Below are 23,761 nucleotides of genomic sequence, written 5' to 3'. Positions count from 1 at the left end.
CTTGTTTCTCAGCAGGTTTAATTGTAAATATACGTAAGTAATGGTAAAAGGTAAATATATTTCAGCCCGAACAGAACTTATGCCTAAACTACAAGTGTTTATCAGTTTATATTGTTTAGTTTGCACGTTTTGTGCAGTCGTACCTGGCTGAATGATTGCAGGTATTCGCTTCGTGTAATGTTAGAAGCACAGCAATTCTCTGGTTGTGAACTGTCTGGTTGTAAAAGTCATACAATAAAGACCACAAAGTTATCATCACAAGGTTGGATTGATAGACCACACCCCAATACACAGGGCAAGTCAGAAACTGAATTTAACTTTAAAAAGCCACAGGTGTGAGAGCAGAGAGTCAGTTATACTCGTCCTCGCATCTGAGCACAATGTTCACGTACACAGTCTCTGTCTCCACTGGTAAACAGGAGTTTGCTGGGACAATTGATCATGTTTACCTGACGCTGACGGGCACGGAGAGATGCAGTGACCGGACTCTGCTGGACAATTCCTTCTTTCAACGTTTTGCGAGAGGAACGGTACTAAAGTTTTTTTTTCTTAACTCGCTTATGTTATTAAATATAACACATAAAAAAAAGTTGATTATCACTTATCAGATCATTAAATCCTTTTTTTGTGTTTCCTCACAAAAAGTGAGAAATCCCTATGACTGTTTAAAGTTTCTCCAAACTGCATTTCTGTAACTCTACTTTTCCCTACCAAAGCTTCCACATATTTCTTCACTAGTTTAGTTTATTCACAGCAATATAAAGCCCTCTGACAGATAATCTAATTTAAAATATGTTTGAAAATGTTGGAAATTTTCTTTTTCTCTTGTGAGTCAGAAATGCAAGGGGGAAAAGTCAGAATTAGATATAAACTCGAGATTCTGAGAAGAAAAAAAACGTTTTCCACCTGAAATGGACTTTATAACTCACAAATCTGACTTTTCTTGCAATTCTGCCTTTTTCTCTCAAATTCAGACTCGACTTTTCTCTCGCAATTGTGTGAAACTCGCAAATTTGAGAAATCAGAATTAAGAAATCACAATTACCTTTTTATTTTTTATTCAGAGGTGGAAAGAAGCGTTCATAAAAATGTTTAATAAAGAAAATGTAGTAACGCTTTAGATTACAGCCCGGGAAGTACTGTGTAATTAAGAGGAATTTACAGAGTAGCTTTCGGTAATTATAGTGTACCTATAAAGTACTTGCATGTAAGTATAAGGGAACAATATGTAAAGTTTGGGGAATAAAGGGGTAACAACTAGGAGAATTAAAAAAATATTTATACTGTAAGTATTATAAAACTAAGGGGTTATTCTACTATTATGATACAACAATCTTACATTTGGGAGCAATTTAGCGAGAACATACACTGCGTACCTTTTTGTAATAGCTAATTGTGTACCAATACATTCTGTAGCTCTTTTTTTTTAAATTACAGGGTACATATCTATGCATTTATTCTTTTATTTATTTATTTTTTGATTGCAAACGTGCAGATGTTTAAGTTGGGCTAACATGTTTTAAGGCAAGAAAAGCTAAGAATATTGCAATTTTTTTAAATACTGGGAAATATATATTGTTTCATGTGGTTACAGGGTAAGCGGTGCTTGTATAATAAATAAAGGTTTCCGAGTCAGTCAGTGATATAAGATTGTGTGTGTGCATTTTTATTGTACTTACCCTGTAACTACATGGAACAAGGGGGTAACAAACAAGCTGCATGAAACAAGAGTATCTTTCCCCAATATTTAAGCAAAAGTTGCAATAGTTTTCGTTTTCAGTGCACTTTTGTTAAAAAGATTACATTTTAAAAATTACAGGATATCTATGCATTTATAAAGCCTATACAGTATGTACTGTAATGGGTTCACCATTATTTCAAAAAGGTACGCAGTGTATGTTCTTGCTAAATTGATCCCAAATGTAAGATTGTTATATCATAATAGTAGAATAACCCCTTAGTTCTGTAATACTTACAGTATAAATAATTTTTTAATTCTCTTGGTTGTTACCCCTTTATTCCCCAAACTTAAAATATTGTTCCCTTATACTTATATTGTAAGTACGTTATAGATACACTATAATTACCGAAGGTTACGCTGTAAAATTGCTTTAATTACGCACTACTTTCCGGGCTGTAATCTAAAGCGTTACCAAAAATGTATTGTATCACAAAATACCTAAGTGTGAAAATTGGTATCATATTTTTGATTTGTGTCATGATCCTGGTATTTTCCTCTCTCTCTTTCTTCCCCTGCTGCCACACACACACACACACACACTTACATGCGCTTTCTTTCTTACTCAGCTGTTCCTCATCTCCCCATGCAATCAGTATCTTCGTTTCCACACTTGTCCTATCTTTCTCTCTGATTAGCAACTCTACTTCTAATTCCCTTCTCTCCTTTGTCCTCTGCCAGATTATTAACTTTGTACACGTTTGTGATCGTTCTCTACCACCGAGTCTTGTCATGCCCCATGGTCTTCATTACCTACTCGTCTACATTCTTCGTTTGTGTGTTTGTGCTAAACTTGTGCTCTGCCCAGCTCTCCTGCTACTGAACGCTGAGATCGGTCCCGTGAGTACACCTGTCTACGGACGCTGCTGTTTGCCTTCGCTGTTCTCATCTACGGACCTGTATTTCCCGGTCTCGGGCCATCTCCTGCTTATGTTCATTATTATTGAGAGACTTTCTGTTTGCCAGCCTATGCGGCCAATTGCCTAATTTCTAATAAAGACATTATTACCTGCTTTCGCTTTTGGGTCCTCTCTCTCCGCTCTGACAATTTGTCTCTTTCCCCAATTAAATCCTCTTTCATTTTTGCACATAACCTGTGATGTCCAGTATAGAGGCCTGTTTCACCTGTTTTACTTGAAACAGGCCTCATAACAGAAGGGCCCTTCGACTGGTTTTTGAAACGGGCCACCGTATTGCAAAGGCTCTAACAGAAGCTGTTGTTAAAGGTGATGCCCATTGACGTCAGTGTGAAGGAGACGCTTGGAGACATTGTGCTGGTGAAGCTCGAGAAGAAGAACTTTGTGTTCAATGATCAGTGGTACTGTAGATGCATCAGTGTGGCGTCACCCTCTGGAGATCGCTTTGACTTCCCCTGTTATCGCTGGATCGCGAGTGAAAATGAAGTGGTTCTTCGACATGGCACGGGTGAGTCCTATCCCGACTCTGAGCACTATCCAGTCTTGAAGGAAGCAGGTCACAAATACTGTTATTTATGTGTGTTCCTTTAGCTCGATTGCCTCAGGATGATAAAACCAGTTTGCTAAAAGAGCACAGACGCACGGAACTGGAATCCAGACAACAACTGTTCAGGTTTGAGGCCAGCTTACAATCAAGTCAAGTCACCTTCATTTATATAGCGCTTTTAACTATATAGATAGTTTCAAAGCAGCTTTACAGTGATAATAGGAAATTAAAGTAACAGATATTGTTTGGGCTTTATAGCAGCTCCAGAATAAAGTTATTGTCCAGCTAAAGTTAGCTTTTATTGATTCACTTCCATTGTAAAGATCATTAGTTATTAACTAATGACACCACTTAGACCAGGGTTCCTCAAACAGGGTTCCACTGTCCTGCAGAGTTTAGCTCCAACCCTGATCAAACACACCTACCTGTGAGTTTCTAGTGATCCTGAAGACCTTGATTAGCTTGCTCAGGTGTGTTTGATCAGGGTTGGAGCTAAACTCTGCAGGACAGTGGCCCTCCAGGACCGAGTTTGAGGAACCCTGACTTAGTAGACTATACTCACTCAATGGCTGGATATTTTTCTCATCACTCCGGCAAACAGGAAGGGGGTCAGAGCAAATTACAGTGTCTGACATCGTACTTAAGAGTTCACACACCCCTTTAACGTTAATTTTGGTGATCTCCGACTGGCGAATTTGAACACTATTAGTGCCGACGTGAATAATAATCTTAGAGAATTTACGATTAGCAATAGCCGGCACTTTTAAATTTGCTTTGATGTCAGGCGCTCTGGCTCCTGGCAAACATGTGACTATGGTGGCTGGTGTCTCTATTTTCACGTTCCGTGTTTCTATTGTAATAGAAAACTAGGGCACATTCAACAGGATTCTCAGTGCGTATTTCACTGAGTGGGGAGAATCTATTTGTTATGGAAATGGGAACCGAAGAGCCGCGTTTTGTCTCACGACTACAGCGCCTCACGGTCACCCAGTCGCCCTGCTGTGGGGACTCTACAGCCGGGACCGAACAATGTACGGTGTTCACTAAGCTAGTCGCATCCAAAGCAGTATCTAAAGCCCTTGCACTCTTACTGTCCTCGATTAAAAGTTTGGATGCGTGTCTCTAGTATGAAATCTTCTCCGTCAGCCTGACTATCTCCCTACATTTATCACTTGTAAAGCCCTCACCGCTGACAGAGAATGCTATACTATGCATGTGACACGAAGTGCAAGTGACAATAACAGGAGAAGATATTACACCCCGTGTTTGTTGACTGATCCTACTCGCCACAGTTGTTTGGACAATATTCAATCATTTGGTGTAAATGTTGTCTTTATTTTCCTCCAGATTCAGTTTATTGTTGGTTTGTTTAACAGTTTAAAATGCTTAACACTCTTGTATTGTCATTTCACTTATACTAGAGAGAAAACAGTGCATCACCAAATATAATTATTGGTCCAATAACTGAAAGATTAATGTTGCCTTTTCTTGAAGGTGGAAGGAGTGGCAGCCTGGTTTCCCCATGAGCATAGATGCCAACTCAAGCAATGAACTTCCTATTGACGTTCAGTTTGAAGCTGAAAAAGCTGTGGACTTCAATGAAAGCTTACTTAAAGCGTAGGTTACACCGTTTGCCTTCATCGCCTTTGCCAGTATCCCTAACAAATATGCTACTATTGTTCCAAACCTGTATGAATTTCTTCTGTTGAACTAAAGATATTTTGAAGGATGTTGTTACCAGACAGTTGACATTAGCCATTGACTATTTCGTCGTCCCCCCAATATTTATATGTGGAATTCAATGGCTACTGTCAACTGTCTGGTTACAACATTCTTCAAAATATCTTTAGTTCAACAGAAGAAATTCATACAGGTTTGGAACGACATAAGGGTGAGTAAATAACATTTTGGTGAACTATCCCTTTAACTGAGAAATATCCCAAAATAAATTGAGAAACAAGTTTAGCTTAAACTGAACCAGACACTGAACATCTGATTGAGCATTCAGCTGTGTTTTTCCTTCTGTGATCTTTCAGGATAAAGAATCTTGGTCTTAACAAACTTCAGAGCTTGTTCCAGTCCTCTTGGAAAGATATTGCAGATTTTCAAGAAGTATTTATAAAAATCAAGAACCCCGTGTCAGGTTTGAATAATTTCTTCCTTTGTCAAATGTTTTATACAAAAATAAGCTGTCCAACTTATTATTGTGGGGATTTTCTTTATATCAAAGCAAAGACACACGTTGTTTGCATACCCCTAAACTCACTGTCATTATTCCCTTTGACAGAATATGTGATGAAGAACTGGGAAAAGGACTTCATGTTTGGCTATCAGTTCTTAAACGGCTGCAATCCTGTGATGATCAGTAAGTGCATGAATCTTCCTGATGAGTTTGCAGTCACACAGGAGATGGTGAAAGGCTCCCTGGATAGAGGTCTCACTCTACAGGAGGAGTTAAAGGTCAGAAAATAATGCTTCTACCTGAGTGGTGTAGATCATAAGGTTGCAGTGGTCAATTCTGGATGTGAAAGAGTGACACTGGAGAAATTCCCATTATTATTCAATGGCTCCAACACTAAATGCCTCTTTATTACAGGCAGGGAACATCTACATCGCAGACTATGCGATACTGGAGGGAGTGCGAGCCAATGCCACAGACCCGAATACCCAGCAGTATTTGGCTGCTCCCTTCTGCCTGCTGTACAAGAACAGCCAGAATGAAATCCTGCCGATTGCTATTCAGGTGCCTGTAGAAATAGAGTAAAATATTACTTCAAAATAAAAAAGTTAGTGCTTTTTACCAAATATTCTGTTCGTTTACTTGATCTGAAACAGCTCAGTCGTCAGACCCCTGCTGGGGGGACGAACACTGTCTTTCTCCCGAGCGATAATCACCACGACTGGATGCTAGCCAAGATGTGGGTGAAATCCTCTGACTTTAATGTACACCAGCTGGTCACACACCTTCTCAGGACACATCTGACATCTGAGGTTTTTGCCATTGCCATGTACAGACAGCTCGCTGCGGTCCATCCGGTGTACAAGGTAGCCATCCTTTATGCTTTCACTGCTATGGGATTTAACACTGCTATGAGATTTGATGTAGTTGATCTGATTCAGAGAATGCCAAAGAAATAAGTTTTGTGGATATTGAAGGGCTGAAGGTTACTGTCCTTCTAGGATCCAGACATGGTTTTTGTGCCATTTCTCATTGCTGTTGCTGTAAATGCACTTGCCTGGGTGTTTTTACCACCTACGGCTAAGGGAGATTTTGAAACGTGTGGCTTATTGCTTTATTGAAGCCCAGAGTCTCTCAGCCAGTCATTCCAGCTTTTGTTCTCCTTACAGTTGCTGATTCCTCATGTCCGTTTCACCATTGCCATCAACACTGCGGCTCGTGAAAAACTCATCAATAAAGATGGGATCGTTGACAAGGTATCTTTAACCCTGAATAAATTTCATTGGAACCACAGTTTTTATTCATGTTTTTTCCTGGTTCTTTCACATGACTTTGGGGTCTGAGGAGGTATACAGTCTTTATGACTTGATATTTTTTATCTAGCTGTGGCTTCCGTTTTGTAGACTTCACTGCACTTCTCTAAAGAAGCATTTACAAAATGTGGTCTGAGACTAGAAGATTCACTGGTGTCCTTTTGTTTCAAAGTTTGTTAGTGCTGGTGGAACTGGAATTGTGGAAGTGATTCAAAAGGCCATGAAGACTTTAACCTATAAGTCCCTGTGCTTCCCTGAGGCCATAACATCTCGAGGAGTGGAAGATCTGCCCAACTACTACTACAGAGACGATGGCATGATGGTCTGGGAGGTAGTGAAAAGGTACTTGATAAAATACACAATTTACAGTTGTTCAAATTCGTGGTGGAACAGTTTGAATTATTCACAGTTTGGTATTTGGTCCCCTGTTTCGGTACGGTTTGGTATGTGCTTGTATTGTAATAAGGTTATGACACCAACATTTTAGATGTCAGTGAAAATTTCACAATTCTCCATTCCAGTTTTGATGACTGTTTGACTGTTTACTAGGATACACTCCAAGATGGGCATTTTGAAAATTGTGTGAAATTGTCCATTCAAGACCAAGAAGACATGAAAGAACTCCATTTAAACGTGTTCTCTTTGTGTCTTGCACTTCAATGCTTTAATTGGCAAGGCTTAATGTGTATAAAAGATAAATTATCAATTTTTTACAATTTTCTTACAACTTTTTTTTAAACCATATTATAGATGCATCGTCAGATTTGAGATTAACCGCCATGTAAATGCGTACCGAACCGTGGGTGTGGTTTAAAAAAAAAAAAAAAAAAAATTCGAAAATGGTTACATCCTTTTTTTCATTCTCACCATCCATTAGCATTTGAACTAAGAACAAATTAGCAAAGCATTTGACACTAAGATGTTTTGTTGTTGTTTTTTACATTTGCTGATTCATCATTTAACCTGATCTTCCTCCAGTTTTGTTTCTGATGTGGTGAAGATCTTCTATAGCAGTGATGAGACCGTTCAAAAAGACAAGGAGATTCAAGCATTTGTTAAGGATGTTTGCTTCTCTGGGATGAAGAATTGTGGTGAGTACAGGATCATTTAAAATGTAAATGTTTTTATCTCCCCAACCCTGCGAGAAGTACCGGATGAGCCCCCAATTTTCACATGCCTTCCCAGTCTAGAGAGGGGGTAAGAAAGGAATTCATGAAAAAGATAAAACTTAACTTATCAGGCAACCAAGAATACTGTTCCAGCATTACAAATTTGTTTTTGAAACATTACTGTAGCATTCCCGGCTGAACAGATGCAAGGTACTCTCAGGGACTGATGTTTAAAGAATTTTATTCCCAAAAACACCGTAAGAGCTAAATGAAAGCAAACAGACAAATATTAGTCATCTCACTAATCATTATACATGTCCATAACAAACACATGAGAATGCACATGTACAATTTAATTGGCTTTAGTAAATAGTGTCACCTCAAGTGTTTAGTGAGCAGGCTAATGTAATAACCTTGCCTTTATTTTACTATATAAAACCTGAATATGCATTATAAATTGTTTTAATTACAACAATCTCCTTTTAGAGTGCTAAATGGACTAAATGACAACTAAATTAACTGAATTATTTTGTACAGCTGACGATCTCCATTCAGAGAGAAACTAAAATATATGAAATGACCAAATAAAGGCCTAATTTCCTGCAAACAATCTATAGACGTTCAAATAAGAAAAACGAAGCAATAATAGAGAGTTTTGCATGCAACAGTAACAATCAATCACGCACACATTACATAACATATCACTGATTTACACTATTGTATAGTTTAACGTTATATCCTAACGACCCACTAACAGCTTCAAACGAGAACGAAACAACACTTTAGTCTCTCAAAATTTAGCATACGACAAATTAACACGGTACCTTGTGCCCTTCATCAGCCAGGAGCTAAGGGGGTAGAAAGAAACCTTTTTTAAAGCTATATTTTCACAGTTTGGAAAACTCTCGTCTCACTTCTCTGGTAGCTTTGATCAGAATGACGCGTCACATAGAAAGTGCGCCAACATACACACAGCGCGCGCGCCACTGCACTTCCTTTTCACGGACTTCAAAATAAAAGCATGTGAGGTAAGTGACAGAAGCTCTTGTAAAACAAAATAAAAAATACAATATCACCATTATGTATTCAGCGAAAATATTACTAAACCAAAACAAACAAATAGAGTATTTTAGCTCAGGTTTAGCAAGAGTCCCTTTTTAGTGAAAACCTTCAGTTATTCCATGACCACACCGCCCCTCTATGGCTGGAGGTAAAAGTGATGGCCCATTTTAGAGATAGGAAGATTTAATGGTCCTTTACACTCCCACCAAATTATGAGTAATTTGTATAACATTAGGAAGTATAAATTACGAATGATTTTCAAAATAAAATAAAAATAACCTTCAACTTCAACAAGTGTCCATACTATGGTGAATGAATATTAGAATGTAAGTGATATGATGAAAAGGATACACTTGGTTCTCAGAAGCAGCTAGATTGTCTCTAGCAACAGGATCAGCTACTGAACTGGGCGTTCAATGACAGACAGCTTGTTGAGTCTACGACCATCCTTTCCCAGATTACGGTCACCAAGGCATACCTTGACTCGTCTCACAAGCCCGTCTTTATCTGTAGTAGTCTCCGTAACCCTGGCCAGCCGCCACTCATTTCTGGGCAGATCTTCAGCCTTTTCCATGACAAATATCTCCCACTCGTAGGTTTCTCCTTGCTGTGTGCCAGCGCTGCCTGGTGGCGATGTTGGATAGATACTCCTTACGCCAACGACTCCAAAACTGCTCTGCTAGGTACTGAACATGACGCCACCTTTTCCTTGCATAGATGTCTTCTCTGACGAATCTGCCTGGTGGTGGTAATGCTGGAATGGATTTCATAGTAAGCAGGTTATTAGGGGTGAGAGGTGCAAGGCTGTTGGGGTCGTTTAAGTTGTCAACTGAGAGTGGTCTACTGTTAACAATCGCCATAGCTTCATAAAGAATGTCCGCAGTGATGCATCCTCCAGTCTGTCAGAAGACTGTGAGAGAGTCAAGCGAAGAACATTTCTCACTGTTCTGATTTGTCTCTCCCATACCCCGCCTGCATGACTTGAATGGGGCGCATTTAGGACAAAGTCGCACTGCTTCTCAGCTAAGAACACTGTCAGACGATCGGTGTCAATTTCCTTTAGAGCATTTTTCAGTTCATTCTTGGCTCCTACAAAGTTGGTGCCTTGGTCACATTTGATTTGGCGCACTGCTCCCCGTAATGCAACGAAACAGCGCAGGCCATTAATGAAGGCATCTGTAGACATGTCATTTAGCATTTCTATATGAACAGCTCTGGAGCTGAAACATGTGAAGATGAGGCCGTACCTTTTATGTTCCTTCCGACCCTGTTTAGTGACAAAGGGACCAAAGCAGTCAATACCGCAGTATGTGAATGGTGGGGATGGATTTGTACGCTCTGAAGGGAGGTCTGCCATTCGTTGCTCTTCTGTGGGTCTCCTGAGCTTACGACATGTCACACAGTGATGCACATGGGATGCTACTGCTCTGCTCATACCTGGAATCCAGTAGCCTTGTGATCTGATCTTATTTACTGTGAGGCCCTTTCCTTGGTGCTTGACATTCTCATGACATTGAGAGATGATTATCTTTGTTATGTGGTGATCTTTAGGAATGACAACTGGGTGTTTGACTGAACTGGGTAGGAGCGCATCGCAAAGCCTTCCTCCCACCTTGAGTACTCCTTCTTTATCCAGGAAGGCATCAAGATGATACAGCTTGCTGCGAGGTGACAGCTGGGCCCCCTTTCTCAATAACTTGATATCCCCTGAATAGGTGTTTCTTTGCAAGTCCTTAATGATGATGCGTTCAGCATCTTCCCGTTCAGCTACTGTACTGTGGCTGCTGGACTTATCCCCTTTGGCTCGGCGAATGAGGCGAGCCACAGCTTGGACAGCTCCAGAAAATGAAGACAGCTTTGACAAGCGGTCTGAGAGGCTGACTTCTGTTGTTTCTGCACTCAGTGTCTGGGCATGTCTCACCTCAGGATCTCCAATCGTTAGTGCTGTATCAATATCTGCAACAAGAGGTACATCTTTCTTCCATAAGAACTTTAGGCCTGTCAACCAATTGGATGTAAGAATCTCACCAGCATTTAAACCTCTTGACGCATGGTCAGCAGGGTTGTCATTGGTGGGAACATATCTCCACTGTTGAGAAGTAGTGCTGAGATGTATCTTCTGTACTCTGTTCGCCACGAACGTGTGAAATCGCCGTGCTTCGTTGTTAATATATCCCAAAACCACTTGGGAGTCGGTCCAGAAGTGCTCTTCTATGTCTGAATATTCCAGCTCCTGTTTAAGCATATTGCTCATGGCAACTGAGACGACAGCAGCTGTGAGTTCGAGCCTAGGAATAGTCTGAACCTTAATGGGAGCAACTCTAGATTTACCTACGACCAGGGCACAATGAATGTTTCCTTCTTCGTTGGTGAGTCTCAAATAGGAACACTGGCCATATCCGCTGTTGCTGGCATCAGAGAAGTGATGAAGTTCTCTTTTGATGACCTTTCCAAAGTTTGCAGGCACATAGCAGCGGGGTATATTGATCTTTTCTAAGTTCATAAGATCAGCTTTCCAATGTTCCCACCTGGGCTGCAATTCTTTAAGAAGGGGGTCATCCCAGCCTGTTCCGTTTCTGCACATTTCCGGAAGCACTAATTTTCCACTGAGCAGGAAAGGAGCAATAAAGCCCAGTGGATCATACAGTGATGCAACTGTGGATAGTATGCCACGGCGTGTTGCTGGCTGGTCTTTGAGGTCAACAGAGAATCTGAATCTGTCAGAATCAATGTGCCAGTGGATCCCTAAAGCTCTTTCTACAGGTGTGTCATCGAAGTTGAGGTCAAGCGCCTTTACTTCAATGGCTCGTTCAGAAATTGGAGTGCTACCCAGGACAACTCTGTCATTTGAAATAAACTTGTGTAGTCTAAGACCACCTGAGGCACACAGTTGTCGGGCTTCTCTTGCTACCTGGACAGCTTCTTCTGTGCTGGCTACACTGGTGACACCGTCATCCACATAAAAGTCTGTTGTGATGAATTTTGAGCCAAGAGGATACATACACTCATACTCCTTAGCGAGGTGTTTCAGACCATAGTTGGCGCATCCAGGTGATGAGGTTGCACCAAAGAGATGGACCTTCATGCGGTACTCTTGTGGGTCTAAAGCAAAGTCTCCGTTTTTCCACCAGAGAAAACGGAGGTAGTTTCGATCTGCTTCTTCCACATGAAATTGGTGAAACATCTTTTCAACATCGCACATAAGGGCAACGGGATGTTGTCTGAATCTTAAAAGAACACCGGTCAGCTTATTCATTAAATCTGGGCCTTGGAGCAAGTGATCATTGAGGCTGGTTCCCTGGTACTTGGCGGAGCAGTCAAAGACAACACGGAGTTTGTCTGGCTTCTTAGGATGATACACCCCATGGTGAGGGATGTACCACGTCTCTCCATCCTTTCCTTCATCATGCACTTCTTCCGCATCACCTCTCTCAATGACCTCTTCCATAAACCTCACATAGTGTTCCTTGTACCTTTCATCTTTTAGCAATTTCCTTTTAAGATGATTGAGCCTTACTATGGCAAGCTGCTTATTGTTGAGGAAGTGAGGTCTCTCTTTGAAGGGAAGAGGCATCTCGTAATGCCCGTTGTCGTTCTTCCTTATGCCTTGCTGCAGTTTGGTCAAGAAGAGGATGTCATCCTGTGACACAGTTTTATTATCTTCACTAGCGTCTTTGAAGTCAGACTCCAATACCTTAATTACATATGCTGGAAGCTCTTTAATGCTGACTCTATGACAGACGGTGTTGAAGCTTTGTGATTCATGGTGTGAAGACAAGCGACCAACAATGCTCCATCCAAGGTCTGTATGGACTGCATAAGGTTCATCATCTCCTCCTAATATCACCTGTTTTGGTGCCAAAGCCTTTGGACAGCTGTAGCCTATCAGGAGTCCAACCTCACAATCCTGCAGAGGTGAAATTTTGTCCACTATTGTAGAGAGATGCTTCCAGTGTCGTGCTGTGTCGCAGGTAGGGATGTGGGTACGGTTCACTGGAATGGAGTCCTTAGTATAGGCAGGGGGCAGGTTGAGGACAACACGGGAGCTGTAGCCTCTTACTTTGAGACCTGACACCCTTTCACTTGGCATGACAACATCCTTTGCCGTCATGGTTGTCAACTTCAGTCTCACAGGACAGGAGTCAGCTTGTAGTTTGTTGCTTAGGTCTCGATCGACAAACACAGTATCACTCTGGGTGTCAAGCAGAGCATAAACAAGTTTTTCAGAGCCTGGATTCTTCTCGGTTGATACCCACACTGGCACGATCATTGAAGTATTGGTGGATGGCTCACCATTCTCTACTTTGTGAGACGTAGTGGCAGTTGTCTCTGTGTCATCTTGGTTTGAGAATAAAGCAGAGTTGACTCTCTTTCTGTAGTTTTCATCATGTAGGCACGTTGGATGTCTACCTCTACAGGTGTCACAGGATAGGCGCTGACGGCAGTCTTTTGCGCTGTGGCCTAGTTTCATGCAACCGTAGCAGAGTTTGTTCTCCTTCACATATTTCCGTTTCTCTTCTAATGATTTTGCCACAAATTTAGCACAATTGTGGATCATATGCTTGCTGTCTTTGCAGAAGAGACACATTTTAAAAATTCCTTTAGTTGGCTTTTGTTTGTTTTCATCATTTTGTTTGTTTTCCGTAGCTGTTTGGATGTGAAAGACATTAGCTCTGTTCCTTTTACTGTCCTTAAGGTTCCATTTTTCCGAAGTGGGGTCAGAGGCACGAAGAGCGCTGAAGGAGGTGACTGGATTACAAGTAATCTCTGCTTCCATTGACATGAAGGTCACAAAATCTATAAGCTTTGGAAAGTCATGAGTCTCAATCAGTGTCTGCGTGACCTGACGGTTCCACCGTGCTGCTGCCCAATCTGGTAATTTGAGTACCAGTTTCTGATTTTCATCACAATCATTTAATATTTCAAGCCCTTTCACATGAGGCATAGCTTGATGACATGCATTCAAGAAGTCAGAGAATTCTCTGAAACCTTCAGCATCTTTAGGATGAATCTTAGGCCATTTGGCTAGTTTTTCTCTAAATGCCTTCTGTATGACAAATGGCTGTCCATACCGTTGGTTCAGTTTGTTCTATGCATCATTATAGGCCTCATCATCATTCCTGTAGAAGATGCCATCAAAAGACTTACGAGCTGGCCCACCAACATACCTTTTTAAATAGTGCAGCTTGTCAGCAGAAGAAATGGCCTTTCCACCAATGAGCGACACAAATGCAGCCTTCCACTCAATGAACTGGATAGGATCACCACTGAACACAGGTGGTTCTGTTGTGGGCAGTCTGTTCAGGGCTATGCTATCTTGGACAGCTTGAGCGAGATAAGATATGTCAGATTTTGAAGGTGAGGATGTTGCTGTGATGTTGGTAGGACGTTGGATGGGAAATGGAACCACATGCTGCTGCGTTGTTGTGCTTACCTCCTGCTGTTCCATTGTATTCGTGTCTGAAAAATGAATGCTGGCTCCCTGTGACATTTCTTGATCATAGGCCTGAAGTCTGGCTCTAGCTGCTTTTAGATCCTTCTCTGCCTTTAGTTTTTCCAATTCACACTTTCGAGCTTCAATTTCTTGCATAATTGAGTACTCCGCTTCTATGGCTGCTAATTCAGCTGCTGCATCTGCCCGCTTGGCTGCAATGGACACAACTGTAGACTTTGATGATGTGGGGCGTGAGACTGTGGATCCGTAGACAGAGCAAGCATAATCGTGATGGAGTAACTCACGAAGGCTGTGTTTTACATTTTCTCGATCAAAGTCCTCAAGGCATGCCATTCTGTCAAAAATGATCTTGGAAATATCTTTCGTCACAGCTTCACAAGTATCAATTCTGCGTCTGGTGTCACTGGATGGAGCGATGTAATCTCTTATTTCTACGTAGACGTCCATGACATCATCTCGTCCCTTCTCCAGTGCATTAATAAGTGCTACCAGTTGGCTCTCACTAACGTCTGTTTTTAGCTCTGCCCTTGTGTTGCGAGCCCGGTCCTTCCATTGTTCGTAGAGCTGAATCAATTTTTTTTCCTTTTTCAGGGCCTCCTCCTTTTTATATGCACGCATCTTCTCCGTGGGGTTCCGTTGTCGATCAGAACGGTGAAGCTCCTCCTCTTCCATTCCATTATGCGGCACCTCCACCTGCTGATCTGGGTTGTTATTTTCAGAAACGTCCATTTTCTTTACAGGAGTGCCACAGACTAGATGATCACATCAAGTCCTTTGGTTGTCATTAGACAGCTTTCAGATGTGTGATGAAGCTGTTGTTCTTCTGGGTAAGCTCTTACTTTAGCATTCCCGGCTGAACAGATGCAAGGTACTCTCAGGGACTGATGTTTAAAGAATTTTATTCCCAAAAACACCGTAAGAGCTAAATGAAAGCAAACAGACAAATATTAGTCATCTCACTAATCATTATACATGTCCATAACAAACACATGAGAATGCACATGTACAATTTAATTGGCTTTAGTAAATAGTGTCACCTCAAGTGTTTAGTGAGCAGGCTAATGTAATAACCTTGCCTTTATTTTACTATATAAAACCTGAATATGCATTATAAATTGTTTTAATTACAACAATCTCCTTTTAGAGTGCTAAATGGACTAAATGACAACTAAATTAACTGAATTATTTTGTACAGCTGACGATCTCCATTCAGAGAGAAACTAAAATATATGAAATGACCAAATAAAGGCCTAATTTCCTGCAAACAATCTATAGACGTTCAAATAAGAAAAACGAAGCAATAATAGAGAGTTTTGCATGCAACAGTAACAATCAATCACGCACACATTACATAACATATCACTGATTTACACTATTGTATAGTTTAACGTTATATCCTAACGACCCACTAACAGCTTCAAACGAGAACGAAACAACACTTTAGTCTCTCAAAATTTAGCATACGACAAATTAACACGGTACCTTGTGCCCTTCATCAGCCAGGAGCTAAGGGGGTAGAAAGAAACCTTTTTTAAAGTTATATTTTCACAGTTTGGAAAACTCTCGTCTCACTTCTCTGGTAGCTTTGATCAGAATGACACGTCACATAGAAAGTTTTTTTTTTTTTTTTTTTTTTTTTTTTTTATTAATATAAAGAATTCAAGTACAAACAATTAAGGCATACATCAACGATCATACAGTTGTATTCGTGTTGATAGATCACTTAGAAAAACGAACATATAAGAAGAAAAGAAAGAAAAAAAAAGAAAAGAAAAGAAACAAAAGGGGGTTGAGGGTCTTAGTCCAATAACATAAACAATTCCAAAACGGAAAGAAGTTTCAGGGCATTTCTGTCTGTCATCCAATGAAGAGATTTTACCAATAACTTCAAGTCATTCTTCCATCCATTGAAATGGGGTTTGGTTTTTAAATACTTACATCTGTGGATGAAGTGTTTACCTAAAACAATCAGATTGTTAATCAAAAAATCTAAGTTCTTATCATTCAAAAAAACTCCAAATTTAATTGAGCTCACATTCAGAGGGAGAAGCGATATCTCCTTAGATTGTAGCCAACTCTGAAATGTAATCCAAAATTCTTGTACAAATTCGCAAATAAAGAAAATATGTTCAACAGTCTCAATTTCCTTCTCACAAAATCCACATGAATTATTTTCCCAATTGAATCTTTCATGTAAAAAGTAATTAGATGGATAAATGTCATTCAAAATTTTAAATGTCACTTCTTTTGCCTTAGGAAAGATTGGGTAAGATAAATACCGCTTCCTTATTTTTTTAGCCTCTTCGTCACTGAAATCTTTTAGAACATATTTTCTTTTCAGTTGACCAGAGAAATACTGTTTGGATAACACATTTCTAATAAACTTATTTGTAAACTGTTTACTATTTAAAATAACTCCTTCAATACACAGAGGTCTCATTTCTGATTGAGTGTTCGAGTACATTACAAACTGTTTAATCATCATTTTCAGGGGTGCTGGGATGGCCTTTAACACTTTATTGTACTCTCTCAATGGGCACTGGAAATTGAATCTATCACAAAAATCTCTATAATTCAACAAATCACCAAAATCATCCATCAAATGTGTTAACGCCCATATTCCTTTTTCCATCCAAGTTCCTAAAAACAAGGATTTTCTATTACTCAGAATATACCTGTTGTTCCACAGAGGTGTATTATGTGGTGTAAAGTTGTGTTTAAAGATTAGGTTCCAGTACAAAAGAACTTGCTGATGGAAATCAGATAATTTTACAGGTAGTTTGTTTAAATCATAGTCACATCGCAATATAAAATCAATTCCCCCCATTTTTTGGAAAATTGCATTCGGGATACTAAACCAAAAAGAGTCATTATGAGACACAAAATAATTCAACCATTTTAGTTTTAGTACACCATTCATCACAGAAAAATCTAAGACATTCATGCCACCCTCTTCAATACTCTTAATCATGTCATTTTTCCGTATATAATGGCATTTACCCTTCCAAATAAAATTGAAATTTATCTTATTTATTAATTTAATCATGTTATTTGAAATTTCTAGAGAAAAGGCAGGGTAAATGGCTCTTGATATACTCTCCATCTTGGCTAGAAGAGCCCTGCCAAAAATTGTTATATCCCTTTGCAGCCAGGAATCCAATATTATTTTACATTTATCAATATTTTTAAGAATGTTTTCTTTTTCCCTTATTTCTTTATTTCTGGTGACCGTGATGCCCAAATATTTGACTTCCGATTTAACCTGTATATTATCAATTAAGCGAGCTGGTTGATCATGTAAAGCTAGGATTTCACATTTATTAGTGTTTAATTTAACACCTGATGCCTTTGAGAACTGACTGATTGAATCTAACGCTCTGGAAATTTGCCTTTTGTCTTTTAGAAATAAAGTCGTGTCGTCCGCAAACTGACTTATTATGATGTGCTTTCCCAGGACGTTGAAGCCATCAGAATTGTTCATTCTAATCTTAATAGACAATAGTTCAGCGACCATTATAAATAATAAAGGAGAACTGTTGCAGCCTTGTCTAATGCCCCTCTCAACTGCGAATCGTGAGCATGTGCCGTGCTCCAGAGATACACAGCTGTTAATATCATTGTAAAGTAGACTAATTAAATTTGAGAATTTCTGTCCAAAACCAAAATGATTTAAGGTTTCTAAAATAAAGGGGTGTTCAACTGAATCGAAAGCTTTGTAAAAATCTAAAAATACAATAAAACCATATTCTACAATTGTATGACTGTACTCGATCAAGTCTAGTACCAATCGTATGTTATTATGGATAGATCTTCCAGCAAGAAAGCCCGACTGAGTTTCACTTATTATCTGGGGTAGGCATTTTTTCATCCTAGCTGCAATAATTCCCGATAACAACTTATAATCAATGTTAAGAAGTGTAATTGGTCTTAAATTATCTAACAATCTTTTATCTTTGCCATGTTTAGGAATAAGTATTATTAGGCCTTGTTTCATGCTTGTCATTAATTTGTTGTTCAATATGCATTCTTGAATTGCCTTAAATAATAAATGTCTGATTTCTTTCCAAAAGAATCTATAAAACTCAGCAGTGAGCCCGTCGGTACCCGGAGATTTATTCAATGTCAATTTCAAGCTCACGGCATCCAATTCTTCTACTCTTAAATCGGACTCACAAAATTCTTTAGATGAAACATCAATCTTGGGTATGAAGTCCTTTATTTCATTTAAAAAATTTGAGGAATCTAGTTGAGAATATGCAGAGGTGTAAAGATTATTATAAAATGTAAAAACTGCATTTTCCATGGTTTTATTGTCCTTGCACTCTACTCCATTTATCAGTAAACTTGATATTGCCTTATTTTCCTGTCTTCTCTTCTCTAAATTACAGAAATATGAGGTGTTTTTTTCTCCTTCCTCTATCCACTTTGCTCGTGATCTCACAAACGCACCTTGAGCTCTTTTGCTAAACATGTCATCTAATTTGACTTGCAATATCAAGAATTTGCTTCTTTCTTCACTGTTTAATTCAGTCTTGACACAGTATTTATTAATTTCCTGAAACAAATTCATTTCTTTTCTTCTTTTTTCCCTGGCAATCTCCTTGCTAACCTTAATCGAATATTCTCGAATTCTATATTTTATAAATTCCCATTTATTGCAAAAACTATCAATTGCCTCATTATTTTCAGTTTCAATTATTAATTCTTTTATCTTTGTACAATAATCTTTATTTTTCAACAGACCGGAGTTAAATTTCCAGTAGCCTTTATTTTTACTTATTTTATCTACTGGATTTAATTTAATTTCTACAATACAATGATCCGTTAATGGGGCTTTGGAAATCAATATGTCTGAGACAAATTCTGTAAGCGAATGATCAACGAGCCAGTAGTCAATCCTGGATTTACAGGTGTTATTAGGTTTAAACCAAGAGTATTGTTTAACTCCTACATTTAAACTTCTCCAAATATCTATCAGGTGGTTATTAATCATAAAATCCCCAATTGTATGATTAAAGTGGTGTCTGTCAAATTTAGTGGGCCATCTATCTTCCCATTCATCAGGTGACATATTCCAGTCACCTCCCATCAGAATAAAGTCTGTTGGATAAAATGTTTTGAGCTCTGATAATGTGTTTGTAACATTTTCAAGCATCTGTTTATTTTGAGCAATGGTTCTATGACCATATACGTTAGCTAATATGAAAAAATAACCATCAATTTTTAAGACCACCATCAGCCAATGTCCTTGACTATCTGTCCTGTATGTAATTATATCACCTGGAAACCTATTAAAGCAAACTGCAACACCAGCAGACTTGTTAGTCCCATGACTAAACAGTATTCGATCACCCCATTGGTTAGACCAAAACTTAACATCCTCCTGGGAAGAATGAGTTTCTTGTAACAATAGACATTGTGGTTTTCGCCCTTTACAAAATAAAAATAATGCCTTTCGTTTGACCAAATCTTTTAGACCCCTCACGTTTAGTGAAGCAAAGGAAACTGAACAATTGAACATTGCTCGAGATACTAAAAATAACTAAAAACTGCAAACAAAAACAAAACAGTAAAAACTTGGTTCAAATCTTATTTAAACAAAACAGTAAGAACTTGCTTTAAGCTTATTTACGGTGGTTCGTAAATACAAAAAAAAGTCCCTTGTCCTTTTAACACACTCCTTTTACACCTAGTGTAAGTAGATCAAACCTTTCTTTGCTTAACCAATTTGACGACCCTCTATGTATCCGTGTGGCCCGCGGTAATAAGCACGCTTTCCATCCCGACGAGCCTGTTCAATCTGCGGCCACAGTTTCTTCCTTGCCTCCCTGTCCTCTAGTGGAAGCATCTCGGCGAGGCGGACGCCTTTCTCTCTGCACACCAGGGAATCCTTGCATCGTCGCCACAACTCCTCCTTGACAAGTCTCCGGACAAATAAAACAACTATGTGCCTGCTTCTGTTATCTTCTTTACGGCCAACTCTGTGAACAATGTCGATTGCTTCTTCGAGCTGCCGCCGTTCCATGTCGGGGGCGATCTCACTGAAGAGTTGAATGACGTCTGCTCTAACGTTCTCGTCTTTTCTTTCCGATAAACCTCTCAGTTTCAGACACCATCTCATCTTGTATCTCTCTTGTTCCCGGATTCTTTCTTTAAGCTCATCGTTTTCTTTGGACAGACGTTCGCTGCACCTTTCCAGCTCGTTTATTTTCCCCTTGCATTCCTTTACTTCTTCGGCATTGAACTGCACCGCTTTAGCTAGGCTAGCAACCATGCTGCTACTCTGTTTAGCTTGCTCTCGAAGTTGTGACAGTTGCTCATTAAAGTTCTTTTCCAAACTTTGAATGGCTTCCAAAATGGCCAAATTAGAGACCTCACCTTCCTTTAATGAAGTTTTGCTCTTCTTCCCGGCTGGAATCTTACTTGGAGTTGATGGCACGGAGTCTTTTCTTTTGTTGATTGAGCTAACTTCCATGGCGTAGTCATGATCGATAGATTGCTCTAGAATCTTTGCGTCTTTAGCACTCATCGCAACTTGTTTCTTTTCACTGTCCCCGTCTTTAAATATCAGTCTAGCTGGTTTGATCATACTTCATTATACTTTTTACAAATTTTGGAGTGTCTTTTATAAGCTTAAAGTCAAAATTCGGGACAATTATCTTCCGACTCTAAAGCGAGTGACTGATCAACACGCCATCTTGCCCGGACCCGTCACATAGAAAGTGCGCCAACATACACACAGCGCGCGCGCCACTGCACTTCCTTTTCACGGACTTCAAAATAAAAGCATGTGAGGTAAGTGACAGAAGCTCTTGTAAAACAAAATAAAAAATACAATATCACCATTATGTATTCAGCGAAAATATTACTAAACCAAAACAAACAAATAAAGAGTATTTTAGCTCAGGTTTAGCAAGAGTCCCTTTTTAGTGAAAACCTTCAGTTATTCCATGACCACACCGCCCCTCTATGGCTGGAGGTAAAAGTGATGGCCCATTTTAGAGATAGGAAGATTTAATGGTCCTTTACAATTACAAGTAAACATTTTTGGGAAGTTTAAATTTTTTTAATTTTTGGGAAGTTCTAAATGCAAAAGAGGATGCTTCAGATAGACTTCAGGAGGGGACCAGGCCAAAATAACGAACATCAGTTCGGACTTTGAGGGGAGTACTTTCTAAACTTTCAAAAATTCAAAATGAAGAAAATAACTCGTACTTTACTCCCCCTCTAACCAAACATGAGAAAACACGGACATTAACCAAAATGGCATCACCCTTCCGACTGCTTCCAAATGTAGAGTATCTGGACTGTGTCAGGATGACTCATTCATTCTACATGTGAAAATGCTTTTAACCCCCGTTGACTCTCACCCGTAACTCTGGCCTGGCACCATAAGATTGCCCCTTTGACACCTTTACGGCATAAGAGTGTTTACCCAAACACCAATAAAATAGAACCCGCCCGAGCCTCAAAGAGATCAGTATCTCATCAACACCCCCTTTCTGCGGAGAAAGGAATGCCAGGTCATCGAAGAGAAAGCACCGTTAGACACACACACACACGGACTTTTCCATTAAAATCAGAATATGAGCCATTGCCAACTGTATACGATATATTCCTGTGTGTTTGCATGTTTCCCAGTTCATATTAGTCTAGTTGTGATTTCCTAGTGTATCAGTGATAACAAATAAGTGCTTGTAATTATGCATTTAGGTGTATCTTTGTATTCCTATTATGTGTGTATATCTTCTTGGTATCGTTTTAATCCTCTCTAGCTCACGGGATGTTAGACACATACAGGAAATTACAGTAAAATGTATGATTCTATGTGCAACTGTTTTCTGGTTAGAAATTGCATCTTTTAACAAGGCCGTAAACTATGCAGATGAGCTGCTTTGACAGGAGAAAAGGGAAACTTCTCCCTCTCGAAACTCTCGAAGGTGATTGGCCAGTTCACTCCAAAGAGGTGTGAACTCCATTGTCCTCAAAAGAATGGAACGCCAGTTCCCCTCTCTCCTACCCTCTTACCTTTCAGCTCTTGATCTAATTTTGCCTACCTGTATGGAGGACTGACTAGAAAATCGTTATATTCAGTTGTCCATACAGACCATTGGTAACTTATTCCCTTTACAGGTAATTTGAATCTATGTATGCGATTACTGGACATATTCATGACCAGTTATTCAAATTATATCCCCTTTATTTGAGCTAAGAATCGCTACACAAAATAGCAATCAAATTGTAAACGGTTTTAACTTCAATCCATCCTTAAGGGTGCCAGTGAACTTAATTAACAACAAAGTCATCTTCACTGAACAATATGTTGTACAACAAGATAAACGCACAACAAAAGCACACTTACTAATGTCTCAGCCGCCTGGAGACAAAAAGGCTTCTTCAAACTTTGATTGGCAGCTTGTGGATGAAGCTGGAGAGGAAACCAGCAGTGGATGATACTAGAGTCGGCTAGTCTGCATTGAGAAGGCGAGCAGAACACCAAAACATTCCACTTAAAAAAAAAGTAGAATAGTAATTCACCCTTTGCCATCTAATCAATTATAATGTTGAATTGCCATTTTGTCAGAAAAACTAACTAGACATGAGTTAGCAGATTAATGTTGGTGGACGTTAAAAAGAAAAATGGTGAGTATTGACCATTGTAGGACTTTGCAAAGAGTCAATTACACCCTGGGATGTAACATGTTTACAATGTTTGTATGATTCCATATGCATTGTTTACACCACTCTAATAATGCAAACACAAAGTAAACTCATATCTAATGTTCACAGAGTTTCCGGATTCCCTGAAAACTCGGGAGCAGTTGGTCGAGTTCCTGACTGTTGTGATTTTCACAGCTTCAGCACAACACGCTGCAGTCAACTTTGGACAGGTGCGTTTACACACTTTTCAAGATGAATATAAATGTGAACATCTATAGGCTGATATCTGTGTGTCTGTCCTGGGTTCCAGTATGACTGGTTCTCCTGGATCCCAAACAGCCCTTCCACCATGCGGAAGCCCCCTCCCGCTCAGAAGGGCCAGGTGGATATGAAGTACATCATGGAGAGTCTGCCGGACCGCGGACGTTCCTCTTGGCATCTCGGAATAATTTGGGCCCTCAGTCAATTCCAGGACAACGAGGTTTGATGACTGATTCTTCAGAACTAGTTTGCATAAACCTTTTCTTCCTACAAATTGAAGTTGTTTTGATTGTGTGCAAATCTTCTCCAGCTGTTTTTAGGCGAGTATCCAGATATGTACTTCACTGAACAACCGGTCATGGGAGCCGCTAAGACTTTCCGCAAGGAATTAGCTGAAGTGACCAAAATCATCAAGAGCCGAAATGAGAATTTGCGAGTGCCCTATTGGTATCTGTCTCCAGACCGAATCCCCAACAGTGTGGCCATCTGAGAGAACATCGGTGGGGAAATTAGCAAGAG

The 23,761-nt window shown here is 39.6% G+C and overlaps 2 protein-coding genes across 2 annotated transcripts in view; both read left to right on the top strand.

Annotated features, from left to right (window-relative positions):
• LOC130076754 (polyunsaturated fatty acid 5-lipoxygenase-like) overlaps positions 1–23,761 on the top strand; it is a 56,078-nt gene that overhangs the window by 32,168 nt on the left and 149 nt on the right. The gene's annotated exons all lie outside the window — the stretch shown is intronic.
• Positions 323–23,757, top strand: LOC130076750 (polyunsaturated fatty acid 5-lipoxygenase-like). The gene is made up of 14 exons (XM_056241958.1): positions 323–530; positions 2,965–3,163; positions 3,247–3,328; positions 4,697–4,819; positions 5,239–5,345; positions 5,490–5,662; positions 5,799–5,945; positions 6,038–6,247; positions 6,551–6,637; positions 6,867–7,036; positions 7,673–7,785; positions 23,111–23,211; positions 23,292–23,462; positions 23,553–23,757. Exons 1-14 carry the CDS (start codon positions 381–383, stop codon positions 23,730–23,732), a joined length of 2,013 nt encoding a protein of 670 aa, XP_056097933.1. The 5' UTR covers positions 323–380; the 3' UTR covers positions 23,733–23,757.

Source organism: Rhinichthys klamathensis, unplaced genomic scaffold (assembly GCF_029890125.1).
Source record: "Rhinichthys klamathensis goyatoka isolate OS25496 unplaced genomic scaffold, OSU_Roscu_1.1 h1tg000685l_1, whole genome shotgun sequence".
Classification (NCBI taxonomy): Eukaryota; Metazoa; Chordata; class Actinopteri; order Cypriniformes; family Leuciscidae; genus Rhinichthys; species Rhinichthys klamathensis.
This window is presented reverse-complemented; position numbering and strand designations above follow the sequence as displayed.

Bases quoted from the DNA above. Each gene is read 5' to 3' on its own strand.
- LOC130076750 (XM_056241958.1), top strand. From the start codon at position 381: ATGTTCACGTACACAGTCTCTGTCTCCACTGGTAAACAGGAGTTTGCT. The intron at 3,329-4,696 runs GTTTGAGGCCAG...CTTTTCTTGAAG, and splicing joins TCCAGACAACAACTGTTCAG to GTGGAAGGAGTGGCAGCCTG. The intron at 7,037-7,672 runs GTACTTGATAAA...ATCTTCCTCCAG, and splicing joins GTCTGGGAGGTAGTGAAAAG to TTTTGTTTCTGATGTGGTGA.